Raw genomic sequence first — 15,117 nt, 5'->3', positions numbered from 1 at the left:
GGGCCGAAGCGGTGGTCCCTGCCATACCAGACAGTGATGCAGCTGGTCAAGATGCTCTCGATGAGGCAGCTGTAGAAATTGCAAAGGATCCTAGGCGACATGCCAAACCTCCTCAGCCTCCTCAGGAAGTACAGCTGCCGTTGGGCCTTCTTGACCAGCTGTGTGGTGTTAAGTGTCCAAGTGAGGTCCTCACTGATGTGGACGCCCAGGTATTTGAAGCTGCTCACCCTCTCTACTTTGAGCCCCCTGGATGAACAGTACCTCCTCCTTGGCTTGTCCACACCACAGGAGCTGAGAATGATAGTGGTTCTTAGAACTAGTTAGCACCACTAACTGTCATGTTTTAAAATCCTGTTAGTTGTGTAAAGGGTAGCATCCAATAGCCATCACCAGCAGCATGGGGAGCTGCACTCTGCAGAGGGATAGTGGCTCATTAACTTATAAAGAAAACACTTACTGGTGACATCGCTAACTGTTAACCGTTGTGAGCATGTTGGCTAATCGCTAATATTCAGTCGGCTTTTAGTGTTGGGTTACTTCAGTTTTCCTACTCAGCCTGTGAAGGTCTGTAGTTCTTGGGGGAGCTCCCCCAGGGACTAGTTCCTAGATTTGTTTGGTATGAAAGCGCCTATTTTCTATTATATTTTGTAATGGGTGCGACTGTGGTTCAGTGGGTAGAGCCGTCATCTCTCAACCGGAGGGTTGAAGGTTCGAATCTCAGTGCCTGCACTCCACGTGTTGAAGTGTCCTTGACCAAGACACTGAACCCCCAAGTTGCCCCCGATGGTTAGAGCCATCGGTTGAGGTGGCGCCGCAGATGGCTGCCTCGGTTCTGTACCGGAAACCAATTCCTTGTGTGTAACATACTTGGCCAATAAAGGTGATTATCCTTATCCTTAAAAATGTTACAATAAGTCCATTTCATTTGTCATCCTACATTGTCTTACTTTAGCAAGTCAGTATTGCACCTCAGTAAAGTTAAGTGACTGATTAAACAAAACTAAGAGTCTACACCCAAGCTAATAGCCTTGAAACGTGCAGAGATACATGATAACGATAATAAAGAAAACATGTCCACAGTGACAATGCTAGCACACTGATGCCTGTTTTGTGTTTCATGTATAATGTGGCCATTTAAGATACGGTTGTTGAATTTGTTTAACAAGCAGCAGCAGTCAGAGGTCGAGATTGATTTGTCATTATACTTAAAACCTAAAAGAAGCTTTAACTTTGATACTTCACTCATCCATCCACACACATTCCTATGTTCTCATTTGATCCGGTCACCAGTTGTGCATTTACTTTGTGCCTATTTTATCTTTCCAGAGAACTGCAGTATGCAGAAGAAGGGCAAAATCAGCAACGATGATCGTACAACTAAACTTTGTGAGAGCACACAGACCAGCAAAATAGATTATGGTAAGAGAGTGTATATGGACTGCATATATAGAGAGCTTTTATCTTAAAAAATATGTTTGTGTAAGTAAGAGAAAACTGAAAAAACAAGTAAGTGAGGTAACAATCTGTAACTTGTTTGTCTTCAGTGTACAAAGTGGCAGTGGAAGGTTTTACAGATGAGTTATCCACTGACATTTACACAGTGCGCATACAGGAAGTCATCAAGGAAGGTGAGTATTTATCTCCTCATAATTTTCAAAACTGTTTGAACTGTCTAAACGTTACTACCCACTTATGTTTTATTGAAAGTCTTTCTAAAGTGCCGTAATATGACATAGCAATTCCTCTGCATCCTCCTCGTGATGCATCCAGGCAGAGAGAAAAACAGCTTAATTAGGCTGTAATTATCTTCTCTCTCTTGTCCTATATTTTAACTACAGGAAGTTCTGATGTGGGTTCTCAGGGCAAAGTGCGTACATTCCTCAGTTATCCCCACTGCAGGGAGACATTAGATGTGAAAGTAGGCAAAACCTACCTTATCATGGGAACCTCCAAAGATATTCACAGAGATGACCAAAATCGTTCGTAAGTTCTTCCTTTGTGTCTGCAGCTCCCTCACAATATTCTCCTCATTTAAACATTCAAACTATTTTACTGCATCATATTACTAAGTCACATACTAAATCAAGTTTGCCTCTCGTACTCTAGTTTGTGTGTTACAGTTGCTACTGATAGTCATTAAATGTACAGTTTTTTAGGGCGAGAGTAGAGGATGCTGAGCATAGAGTTAGGTGGAAACAGATGTTTCGCTGTGGCGACCCCTAATGGGAACAGCCGAAAGAAGAAGAAGAAGAAGAAGAGGGGGTTATGTTGTGCTCCAGCATGTTACAAATAGCAGCTACATGAAGATTCAATGTTTTTCACTTTGCTCTCCACAGATATCAGTACATGCTCGGTGAGAAAACCTGGATCGAGTACTGGCCCACAGAGAGAGAGTGTCAACTTGAGGAGCACAGACCCACCTGCTTGGGCATGCAGGAGATGGTCCATGAGTACATGCTCTTTGGATGTCCACAGAAGTAAAACTCAAGGAGATAAAATGTTCTTTTCAAATTGTTTGACTTTGAATTGTCCTTGTTGTGTAAAACATTCACTACTATGAGATATATGGGATTCAGAAGATAAAGTTTTACATTGCTGAATAAAATGTTACGGTCTTAATCTCATTGTCTGTGGCTGATATACAGATTTACTTCTGGTTAATGTCACAAATTCAAAATCTTTGATCAGTTCAACTAGACAAAGCAGTTTAAGGTTTGATAATTTTGCTCTGAGTCAAGTGACGCAAAATAATTTTTTGTAGATTGTCAGTTTGATCATTTTTTACAAATTAGTTTTAACTACTTTTTCCTAAGTAACTTTAGTTTACCAAACTACATTTCTCTCTAGAGTACCTTTGCTGTAGTTTAACTTCTTCCAGTATGACATAATTGATAGTTTGCAAAACGACATTTTCAAATTAGTTTCCCCAACAATGCTCACCTGAATCATCCGCCATGTTTCCTCAGGCCACCATCTTCTCAACTATTTTATTGTTGCTTCCGCTCTCTAGCTCCTAAGTCTCCTCCATTGACCTGTAAACTAAAAAGAGTTCACCTCTGTGAGTACAAAAAGTATTTAGCTACCATCATTGCCTCTGCCTTGCATGTCAACACTTGTCTGTGTCTCAGAGGAGAAGGGAATCTTACTCTCTGAGTCCTGCAAGCCTTCAGTGAACTTCTCTTCTGGGGCCTTCACCTGCACCACCCTAAACCCTCAGAGTGACCTTGCCCCTTACATACTGTGCTTTTGGGTCCAGTATTATTCACAAACTTAACATTTGTAGTAGTGATAATAAGCATGTTTATCCCAAAAAGCATAACTGCCTTCACTGAAACTGATTGTTTCAATGTGCATGGGCGCCTGACTATTTTAAGACAGATTTGAAACATTGTAACTCTATCCCTTTAACTGAATGAGACACTACTGAGGAGAACTAAATTCGCAGGAGGAGGGAAGTAATCGAGGGTACTGCAGAGCGAGAGTCTACACTGACAGTAGCTATGGTATACCTGTAGGATGGTGGGTCAGAACCTGCTGTGTTTACTGGCCTTTCTGGCATTTTCCTCTCTGACTTCTCCGGCACATGGATCTCCACTGTAAGTAGAGCTGCCTTTCCTTCACACACTCCTCCACACCCTGAAATACAGAAACACAATTTCAGATGACTGCCATAATGACAATTTCATACACTGATGACAGTCGTGACTCTGCCAACAAAATAAACAAAATGATGGAATGATACACTTATTAGTGAGTTTTAAAAAACGTTAATGGATAACTTAAATTTTGAAAAGGTCTTCTTAGCCTTTTGCAGGTCAAATGTAACATTGTGCTGCATAGACAATAAATCTGTGTGATGTGTAATAGTAATTGATAAATATTGTAATGTGACCAACAAAGCTGGGACTTACCTGCATTTGTAATAGTTTAGAGTAATGGATACAGAGTATTGATTGTACTGTATATTGGGAGTATTTGTTTAATTCTGTTACATTGCACTCACATTCACAGGTAGAAAGTAATTAGGTAGATTTACTCAAGTAGTGAACAAGCACAGTTTTGAGGTTTCTGTAATTGAGTATTTGCATTTTGTGCTACTTCATACTTTGACTTCACTACATTTTAGAGGTAAATATTGTACTTTTTAATTCCACTACATTTATTTGATAACTTTAGTTGCAAGTTATTTTTCAGAATCGAATTAATAAAACAAAATACAGTATAATCAAAAAAGTCATTGATCATCAGTGGGAAATTATGAGTAGGCTATGTAAGGTATTTAAAATTGGCTCCAAAGCTGCAACATTAAATGTGATGTACACAATAATATATCAATAATAATAACCCAATAAATTAATGTGAATTGTGCCATTATGCATATGCTAATACTTGTGAACTTTTACTTAAGTAACTTTCTCAGTGTGGGACTTTCACTTGTATCAGAGTATTTTACACTATGATATGGCTACTTTTAGTTAAGTAAACAACCTGAGTACATCTTCCACCACTTCCCACGTTTGTGTCACAGTGAGTGAACATATTGCGGTCTTTCAGATTCCAGTAAGTTCCCTCAAATTTTGTTTTGTGTTTGTATAGTGCTGCATTACACCTTTGTGGGCACAGCAGAGTCCACAAAAGTGATGAAATGTTTTATTGATCCAGTGCTGGACCTTGGTCAAGACAATCAATAAATTACTTAGTGTGTAAAGGCCCCGATGGACCTTATGATCCTCATCCACTCTTTTACCTTTCCACATTTCTACTACACATTATTTAAATTCTTATATTTAAATGCTACAGGTGAGTGCTGACAAAGCAGGTGTGTTAAATGCTTTCATGCCTATAAATAGGCTAATAAAAATAAATAAGTAATGCAGTTCCTTTTCTGTGTGAGATAATTATGCATCAATTAGCTAGTTATGCCTAGTGACTCATGCTGATGGTGAGAGCAGTGCGCCCTCACTTATACCCCTTCAACATGATCAATAATTTCCTGAGTAATCTGTTGTATACAACCTGATACATCTTCTGCCTTGTGATTGACTATCTGTGCACTGCACACGGGGGGGGTGGCGGGGCCTCTGAATGCTTTTTCCATCTAAAATGACTCGCAAGGCTTTGACAGTGACCCCCTTGGGCCCCCGGCCCTGTGCCTGGGAGGGTCAGTAACCCATCCATGTATGCAACCTGCTCTCAAGATAATTACTTGAATGTTTAAATGACTCACTTGCCAATAATTGTGCATGTCTGATTGATTTTTCACTAAAACAACTCCTTGGTTTTGTGTGTGTGTAATGTATTATTATATGCACTGTGTGTATATAATAATTTTTACCTTTACACAAACAAGGACAGCGAATGTTTTTGTCTACCACAATGCAAAATAAAAAGGTTCCTGTTTGGAGGAGAAAAAGAGCCAAAACAATTCAAAAGTTCTAGATGGTCCAAATGCAATAAGCAAAACTGGTTTTGTTTCCAAAATAAACATTTTTTATTATACTTAAATCACCATAAATGACTGATGTATCAAATATCATACAAAAATATACATATAATTGATTACTAGAAAAGTAGGAGCTGCTACCATAAATGCCTGGTCACCAGCAGATTTAAGTCTATATCTAGAAACAATCAGTAACAAAAGATTAGAAGCTCTAAGAGACCTCTGCAATGTATAAAAGTGTAAAAGCTCAGTGATAAGACAGCGCTAAACAGTGCAGTGCCTTAAAAACTGTTGTGATTCTGTGGTGGTTAGAACAAACAGTATATTTTCAATACATCTGTAGCCTATATAAACCTTCAATACAACACAGTATATGGTGTGAACAAGCAAACTTGTTCACACTTCATAAAACAAAGCAATTTACAACACATATACACAATCAAAAAGCACACTCACATCTGACCCTGTACACACACACACACCTCTCCACACACTAAAAGAGTTTTATTCAATAAACAGGCCTATATCCTATATTCTCACACCCCTTTAAGTCCGGACTTTTATATCAAAAAGCACACTCACATCTGACCCTGTACTTCACTATAGTTGGCCAACAAATTGTATGAACCGTTCCCCTTTCGGAGAAGACCAGGTTAACGTCCAAACTGATCAAATATGGACAAAGACCCAGTTTCACACACACACCCCTGCAGTCATAATCAAATTTATTTATCTCCATTCAGTGGAGTAACTCAATCACCTTGCTGCCAAATCCTAAACCGCGGGGGCACAGCCCGCCTGCGCTACAGAAACACAAACCCCTTATTTCAGCAACTTACTGCAAAATTTACAAATAGTCAGTCCTAACTTGTAACAACAGCTTTTTTAATTCCCAATCCTACTTGAATTATATAAAACAAATCCTGCTGTAGACCCACATGCAGGACAGACTTCTATTACACAGCCTCACCTTCACCAATATTTTATATCAAATCCAGGCACCTTCATAACTCATAATTTCATGCTGTTCAATCCGTTGCCTAACAACATTTACTTTGTCTTGTCCAATCCCAATAGGCTGTATTCCTCTGTTATTTTCCTCAGAGCATAGTCCATAGACTATAAATAGCCCAATTCCCCACAGTGACTTATTTACACAGGGTTAATAGGTGATAACAGTGATGATAGGTCACATGTCAAAGTCAGTAACGGTGATCCTACCTCCCAGCCTTGTTTTTCCTTTTTTCCCTGTTTCCCCACACAGACACTTGAAGGAGAGCCAGTCAGGAGATTAGTTCAGTCAAAAACACATCTTTTAAACCTACCGGCACCCACACAGTGACTTCCCAGGACAGAGAGAGCAATTCATCACTTATATGAAAAAAGTAACTCACCTTTTTTTCAGTGGCCACGTGTGAAATGCCAGCTCTGCACCCAGGAAGCCACTGCCAGGCACCGGACCTCTCTGACCAGCTCCTATCCTGTTCATGATGCCAAAAAATAACCTGTCGTGGTTAAATCAATGCACAGGGAAAATGACAGCAGTGCCAAAAATCATTTATTGAACAATATTATTGAAATGTGATTGTGACTGGGAAACAGGATCACCTTGTAAGTCTTTTAGTCTTTTGTCACTCTGCAGAGGAAGTCAGGTAGTCTGGTCTCGTCTCCCCCAGGGTCTTTACACACAACTCAGCTCCGCTTAAAGAATATTAGGCCTACCTATTTTTGTTATATATGTTTGAGGCTAAGAATACATTTAAAGGCACTCTACAACAGTTGAGAAAGAAGTACTCAGATCCTTTATTTAACTGAACGTAGAAATGCCACAGTGTAAAAATAGTCTTACAAGTTCAAAATGTCACAGCACTTAAGAGGTGTCAAGAGGTTTTTATTTGAGTTGGTCTTCACCCAAAATAAGTTAAGAAACACTAAATGTTTGTGGTGTTTACTCCCTAGATTTTGTAAAAATGTTTGTAAAACCAAATTTGCAGATTGTTTCCTCAGTGTATCTATAACGCTGTCTATCCTTGAACAGCATGTAGTTGTCTCTGTACAAACAGTATAGTTAGTTAGTTGTCTCACTCTCCTGTTCTCTGCAGAGAGATTATGGCCGCTCCCAACTTGTTGCGAGTAGGATCAACAGAAAATGTCTTTGTGGAAGTTCAAGACTGCGAACTTCAAAATGACATCAGTGTTGAAATCACTGTGATGAACCATCCAACCAAAGCCACAAGGCTGGCATCCACATATGTGACCCTTACAAGTTCAAACAAGTGCCAGGCCTTTGGACAAATTATGGTAATGTAGAAATACTAAAGATATTTTAAATGCAAAAATGTTGATCCTGAATGTTTAAAACCGGTGAAATGTCTTCAGTGATTGCTGATATTATATTACGGAATTAAAAAGTACTGCATACTATTTAAAGTTGTTTGTTTTTGTTTGTCTTGATCCAGTCTCAAGCTTATTTGAGCTCACAGTTGACTTGGACTTCACTGTGTTGTCTGATTTTGACAGTATATATGTGCCAATATTTCACTGCACATTTCTTTCTTTTTACCATTTTTATTTGGAGAATAGTTATTAAAAGATACCAAAAGAGTTATTTAGCATTTTGTTGTCTTGTGAAGAGCTGGTTCTTTTCCCAAATGTGATGTCAAAAGAACACCTCATTGTTTTTGTCTCCAATTCAAAGTTAAGAGAAATTTGTGTTAGAACTACTTTTCTTTTTGCTCCATTTTTGCCACTTAATGTTACCTATATTATCAGTGACAATATAAAGACTCTTTCAGACACAGTCTACGATTTGTAAAACATTTATTCAGTTTGTTAAAATGTCTTAAAGGGACATTTTGCTTTTTCTTTTTCTTCATCAGACCACACTTAGACTTCCCAAATCTGGACTAGATTATCAGAGTATAAGGAGTTTAATTTATAATCTAGTTGATTTTATTTTGATTTTAATTTCGTCACATCATCATATGGTCTGTTATTATTATGTTATGGAGATAAATTTTTATTTCACTGTCTTTGTGGGTAAACACCATGGGAAACCCTATGTATGTAAATCACTTTTCTACCTCGATGTCACACTAGGAAAGATTTCATGTTTTTATTTAACATTAAAGCTGCTAATGACAGACCCCTTCCTGTGGTTTACATATGTTTATACTCAGATCCCTCCTGGACACTTCAGTAAAGATCCCACCATGAAACAGTATGTCTACCTGCAAGCTCAGTTCCCTGACCGACTGCTGGAGAAAGTCGTCTTGGTGTCCTTCCAGTCTGGATACATCTTCATCCAGACTGACAAGACCCTCTACACTCCCAGTAGCAGAGGTGAGTCCAGTATTGGGTGGGGGTTTAGGGGGCTGGAGCCAGTCCTGGCTGGACAGGTCGTCTACTCAACCAGTAATAAAAATAAATTTCAAAATATTATTTTCCCTTTAATAAATGCTTTCAGACATGCCCAGAACAGTGAAAAGCAATTTGCTTATCCATAGGTGATGTTGATGTGGTTGATTACCCTCATTTGTTTGTTTTTTGCACACCTATTCATTAATTTCTTCTGTCACCTGCACCCAAGCCAAGTCCTTTTTACTACAGCTGTTTCTGTAGACTGAAACCATCAAAGTAGGTTGTTGCTGAAATGATCAAACACTTTGACCTTAGTGTTGTTTTCATGTTTCATCTCAAACACTTGTAGGATTTGACAGATGCTCTTACTTTAAGTTACTCTTACTACATTTCAGCCACATCCTGTAACCTTTATAGCAGATGGAGTTGTTAAGGAGTTGTCATAGGTGGTTAGCAGGTGGCACCTGATTAAGAATTACTTAAAAATAACAGGATGAAAATCAGTTCTCTATTTTTATGTGTTTACAGGTTGAGTGTGTTTATTTAAAGGTATATTTTATGAAATTTATCCCACCACCCTTAAAAACTAGCATAACATTTTGAAACCTTTCTGCTATGAACTGTTTGGTGTTTAGCTCAATGTTGCCCAGCAAAGCAAGAGTGAGATGAAGCTGGAATAAGTGATATGAAATAAACAGCTGCTTCTCTCTGTGTTTCTCTGACTCTCTCTGGCAGTTTTATACAGGCTGTTTGCAGTAAAGCCTGGTATGGAGCCCGTGGAGTCGGCTACTGAAATATTCACTGAGATTGTGGTATTGTACTTTATCTTTCATAAATACAGAAAACATGATCATCAAACATTACTTCTTAGTTTCTTAACTATCAAAGATAAAACATCCAGTATCCCAGGGACTACGTAAAAATACATCCAGACACAAGTTGCACATTCTGGTGTGACCTCTCCCTCAAAAGAAGGGCAAGCTTTTATTGATCCCCGAAGTGGACATTCAAGTGTTACTGCAGCACAAGGAAAGGAATACGTAAGTACTGATTAAAAACAGAAAGAAAAAACTCAATAATCTGAACTAAATAAAATTGATTTAGTCCTCCCGGAAAAATCAAAATTTAATCCAGGAGGTTTTGAAAATACTGATTGAACACAGAAGTAAAATGCCAGGACTCTCAACTCTGTGGCACCAAAAGAGAAACTAAAATTGCACAAAGCAATTTTAATTAAATTAATTTAGGTTACTTAGGCCACCAGTTCCCTGCCAGATTGTTCTAGACTCCAGTTCTGACTCTCCAGCATTAATCTTTGCCTGACTCTCTAGTTTTTGACCCTGGTTTTCTGTTTTTGACCACCGTGTATTGCCTTCCTCTTCTCTGTATATCGGCTTATCGGACTTCAGTTTTGAACAACGCATTTTGGATTCCTTGGATGTACTGTATGTGTTTGCTGGTTCTGACCCTGGACTGTATTATTGACCTGTAAGTGCGTTTCGTGTTTAAACCGTGTCTTGTATCGTTTTTTGTTCCTTGTCAGTGCTCTTATTAAAGAGACGGTGTTTCTTTACTGATTCTAGTCTGACTATTTAACTGAATTCACCCACTGCATTATCGGCAGCTTCGCTCCGGTCCTGACACATGGAAGACATAATAATTAAAAAGCTACATCAATGCAAAGTTCTCATACTCTTACCAAAACAGTAGACTCTCTGGGGTGGGTTTAATGCTTGTTTAGTCAGTATGTTTAACGTCAGTGTATGTTGTGCTGTTCTCGTTAAGTAACTGTGTCACCTATTTCTATCCTGTTCTTTGCTACCCTGCTTCTTTACATCTATTTCTCCCCAGAAAATAATAATCCATAATTAAGAAATTCCTCCCAGAAAGCCACCAGTATAAATTTTGCATAGGCATTATTACATGTGACTCCACTGTGACTGGTGGATGAATCATTATATTCAGAGATGAGGGCGAGATATAGGAATCTTAACTTTTCTTAAAGAGATTTAAGAGCTGGTATGATAAAAAGAGAGAGAGAGAGAGAAAAAAGAGATGGACTATCGTTGTGGAAAAAATTATCTTATCAAGGCTTGGTGAGCGTGAAATTAAGACTTGCCATCAGACACAAAAAACCTCTGGGTGTTACTTGTGGTTTCAAAAGTTGCCAAAAATGTGATACTAAAATTAAACAAAATAATATGGCACATTTATTCCTTAATGCCTGGACTGTCTGTCTATGCATAAATGATAAATAAAAATTTTGGATTTTGTTAAAAGGTTAATAAACATCTCAGTTCCAAAAAATTTGAATGTTCTGGCTATTTTTTATGTGTCAGGCTTTACAGGGTTAAGGGCATATGTGAGGTCAGGTCAAACAGATGTCAAACAGGAAATAGACTGTCTGGTTCGCCATCCATACAAGGACATGTTTTTTCACTGCAGACACTCTTACACAGTAAACGGTCTAGTTTTACATGTACACTAATAACTGCTTAGCAACAGCCAATATGCTAATAAAGATGCTGATGTAAATTTTTCCATTACAACTAGGGTGATGAAGGAGGTTGTCCTCTGCTATCAAATTTCTAAACTATCTCCCATGATATATTTAGGTTATTTAAAAATTTTAATCTCCCGTCTGGAAAGCGAGCATTGTTGAAACTGTGCTCGTTTTGAGGTCACAACAGACACTGTTTATTGAATACAAAAGGATAATCCCACCTCCTGTGTAGCAGTACACTGAGAGCTTAGGGAGCTACATGAAAATAGCTATGGTAAAGCTAAGCTAGCTGCCTCTGACTACGTTTGAAAATGTTTTTTAGGAAACCTAAACACAATCCAACCATTCAGGAACATCCAGTTGAAGTCTCATGTCTGCAGTATCAATTTCTTCTTTCCCATTCACAATCACACTCTGGTTCATATATATCTGTTTACTGTCTACTTTTCCAGCTGTAGTTGTCTCTCAAGGTAAAGATAAACCATAGGAGTACTTGCATTATTCATTAATTCCTATACTGATTGGCTGGAGGTGAAGAGTCATCACTTCCAGTTTGTAAAAATGGATTTAGAGAAATCTACAGTAAATGTTTGGTCAATAAAATTTAACAGATATGTTTAAAATTCATGCAGTATTTATAAAAATTGGTCCAAAAGGTCACAATACCAGCTCTTTTAATACCTGTTTAATTTTGTTTTTAGACCCCTGATGGCATCATTGTACCAGATAATATCATCTCTCTGAGATCAGGGATCTACAGTGGTCAATATCTACTTGGTGAAATAGTCGTGTGAGTCACAGTATCTTTCATTAAGGTTCTGAAGGATATTCATCAAGAACTGGCACAAGATTTTTACATCTTGTTCACCTGGGTTAAAGACAATGTTATGAATAATACTACTGGACAGTGAAACAGGAAATAAGTGTATTTTAATTGACACTTATACATAATATAGGTGACCAGTATGATGTCTGAAGTTCCCAAAGGCTTTTTATTTAACATTTAACATGTTTCCATTAGGGGAAATTATTTATAACAAAAGACTTGCCTTGTCATGACCTTTTGGGTTTAACACCAGTTAAACCATAAATCATAATAAAACAAACAGTTTCCTCATTACTGACAAGTGTGTTCTTTAAAAATGTGTGTGTGTATGTGTGTGTAGTCCCGGAGTGTGGAAACTGGTGGCCAAGTTCCAGAGCAACCCACAGCAGAGCTACTCTGCAGAGTTTGAGGTTAAAGAATATGGTGAGTCGCTTTATATCACCACTGTACATTACAGTAAAATTAGTGCAACATTCATTTTAACTTGACCAAACACAATAAAATACATTTCATTTTTCAGTACTGCCCAGTTTTGAGGTGAAAATTACACCTCAGAGCTCCTTCTTCTATGTGGATGATCAGGAGCTCACCATCAACATCAAAGCTACGTATGTGAAGCTTTTGTGGTTTCAGAGACCAGGTTTGATTGGTTGATTGACTGGAGGAGGAATAAAAGAGGACATGTTGGAGCACTTGTTTTATTCTCTATTTCATTTGTTGTTATTACATTTTGACCATTCCAGTTTAATAGCTTCACTTCACCGTGGGCTTAAACGCGTCCCTGTCTTGTGGTTTTAGGTATCTGTTTGGTGAAGAGGTGGATGGGACAGCTTATGTAGTATTTGGGATTACGCATGAGGGACAAAAAAGGAGCCTTCCTCGCTCTCTTCAGACAGTATCAGTGAGCATGTCCCTACACTTTATTTCTGTTTGTCAGTTGATTGGTCATTCATATACAGTGTGTGTTTTACAGCTTGGCTTTACCAGAAATACAAAAATCTCTGAGACTGTTGTCGTGGCAAGAGGGAGATACCAACTAAATTAATTCAGACAAACCATTACAATTTAAAGGATCATTTAATATTACAATTATTCTGAGTAGAGTAGTAATTAAACAGATACTCTTGTAGTTAGGGAACAGAGAACAGAGAACAGAGACTCTCCTCTTGCAATGGAATAAGTAAAGCCTAGGAAGATTGTTAAAGCACCAGTCAGTCAGGTCAGGTCATTTGTTATCAGTCCTGAATCAGTCAGCCCCAGTCAGTCGTCTTCTCCCCAGCCGGCTGGGTCCCCAAAAGGTACCTCGTCTACTGTTTACTGCAGCATGGTCCTTCTCCTCTCTACCCCTGGCTCCCTCCGGCTCACTCCTTTATCAGCTCAACTACATAGCTACTTCTCAACAGCTGGACTCTGTCCATCTTAACATCTATCGGCCCCCCTTCTCACTCCTTCTGGGAACTCTCTACAGCCCTCCTGGAAACCAGGAAGCCTACCAAGATCCTCACAAAAGAACAGGGAGTTTATCTCTGACCATACTTAGGCTTTAACTAGGATTCTAAGTATTAATTATATAACCACTTACATGAGCCCATTGTCCACCTCACATGAACTTAATAAACACATAATCACTCAGCTCTCCCTTACACAGGTTAATACCAAATAAGGTCTATATGAGCTACATACTGTTCTATTACATATTTCCTCTGGAATCTGATTTATTATCAACCACTACACTGTAAAACAAAAAACATCTGGTGTTATTTTAGTTAATTGTTATGAAGTTCAGAATTAAACCAGGCTAACATAAAAATGTGCACAGTTTAGTGAAGTACCTCCAACAGTTAACTGACTGTACTGTACCACTATACTGTATTTCATGATGCATTTGTATAATGTGTCACATTAGGTCGACAGAGGTAACGGACAGGTCACACTGAAGAAAGAGCACATCACAGAGACCTTCCCAAACATTCTCGAACTGGTGGGGGGTTCCATATATGTAACTGTCAGTGTGCTGACGGAGACCGGTAAGAAAGAGACTGTGCATTTGTGCCTGTTCACTATGTTTGATTATGTGTGATTCATAACCTATTCAGCAGCTCAGTGGGTTCCAAGTGACAATCAATATTATTGGTGCCTAAAATTTTCAAACCGAAATGAGAGGGGAAAAAAGGCTTTATATCACATATGTATATAAAAAATGTAATGGAGTTAGTGTTTTTATGTTCCACTTAATCCAGATGAAAGTAAACAAATGTTAACAAAACAAAAACATTCTGGTATATAATTTTATGTGTGCATGTGTTTGTGTTTCTACATGAACTCACAGGTGGTGAAATGGTGGAGGCAACACTGAGAGGTATCCAGATTGTCACATCACCATACACCATCCACTTTAAGGGAACGCCCAAATATTTCAAGCCAGTAATGTCCTTTGATGTTGCGGTAAAATACTTATTTATTTAAACACAGACTGACAGCAAAAGATTGACTTTTTACTGGCAACATTTTATTTTGAAAAAGCTTCATGCCACTAGTTAGTTGTTTAAAATTCAAAAGTAAAACGCCGCTTAATGCTCACTTCTAAGTGAATAGTGCAATGTTTCAATCTGTCATGGATCTTCATTGTGGCAAAGGCAGATCGGATGAGGTTTAAGAAAAATAGTAGAATTCCCCCGTTAACATTTTGGGTCATTATATACTAAGTCATGATATTTAGTGTACAGACCGTGCAGTCTGGAGACAAAGTAGTTTAATAGCATTACGTTGCCCTTATTAAGACACAATTGACTGAGTGATGTAATAAGATAATTAAAGGTTCTCTGATTGTTCCTCTGCCTGTTTCTTTGATGGCAGATTGAAGTTGTGAATCCAGATGAAACTCCAGCAAGTCGTATTCCAGTGGTGGTTGAACCAGGCCCTGTTAACGGCCTCACTGTGGAAAATGGCATGGCAAAACTTACCATCAATACAGAGGCAAGGAGT

General features: G+C 38.4%; 2 protein-coding genes across 2 annotated transcripts in view; both read left to right on the top strand.

The window, feature by feature from the left end:
• LOC109953479 (complement C3-like) overlaps positions 1–2,613 on the top strand; it is a 9,741-nt gene extending 7,128 nt beyond the window's left edge. Inside the window, exons 7-10 of the mRNA XM_020588963.1 lie at positions 1,327–1,419; positions 1,545–1,628; positions 1,839–1,983; positions 2,337–2,613. Of these exons, the coding sequence (XP_020444619.1) occupies positions 1,327–1,419; positions 1,545–1,628; positions 1,839–1,983; positions 2,337–2,481 (467 nt within the window). The 3' untranslated portion in view covers positions 2,482–2,613. The remainder of the gene's footprint in view (positions 1–1,326; positions 1,420–1,544; positions 1,629–1,838; positions 1,984–2,336) is intronic.
• A 903-nt stretch (positions 2,614–3,516) lies between these two features.
• Positions 3,517–15,117, top strand: part of LOC109953480 (complement C3-like) — a gene marked incomplete at its 3' end in the record, with an annotated part of 17,715 nt that continues 6,114 nt past the window's right edge. The window contains exons 1-11 of the mRNA XM_020588964.1: positions 3,517–3,596; positions 7,546–7,744; positions 8,623–8,785; positions 9,539–9,615; positions 12,008–12,096; positions 12,473–12,555; positions 12,653–12,740; positions 12,931–13,033; positions 14,039–14,159; positions 14,462–14,577; positions 14,989–15,115. Of these exons, the coding sequence (XP_020444620.1) occupies positions 3,517–3,596; positions 7,546–7,744; positions 8,623–8,785; positions 9,539–9,615; positions 12,008–12,096; positions 12,473–12,555; positions 12,653–12,740; positions 12,931–13,033; positions 14,039–14,159; positions 14,462–14,577; positions 14,989–15,115 (1,246 nt within the window). The remainder of the gene's footprint in view (positions 3,597–7,545; positions 7,745–8,622; positions 8,786–9,538; positions 9,616–12,007; positions 12,097–12,472; positions 12,556–12,652; positions 12,741–12,930; positions 13,034–14,038; positions 14,160–14,461; positions 14,578–14,988; positions 15,116–15,117) is intronic.

Source organism: Monopterus albus, unplaced genomic scaffold (genome assembly GCF_001952655.1).
Source record: "Monopterus albus unplaced genomic scaffold, M_albus_1.0 scaffold691.1, whole genome shotgun sequence".
Lineage (NCBI taxonomy): Eukaryota > Metazoa > Chordata > Actinopteri > Synbranchiformes > Synbranchidae > Monopterus > Monopterus albus.
Note: the sequence above shows the minus strand (reverse complement) of the source record. Positions and strands in the feature narration are given on the sequence as shown.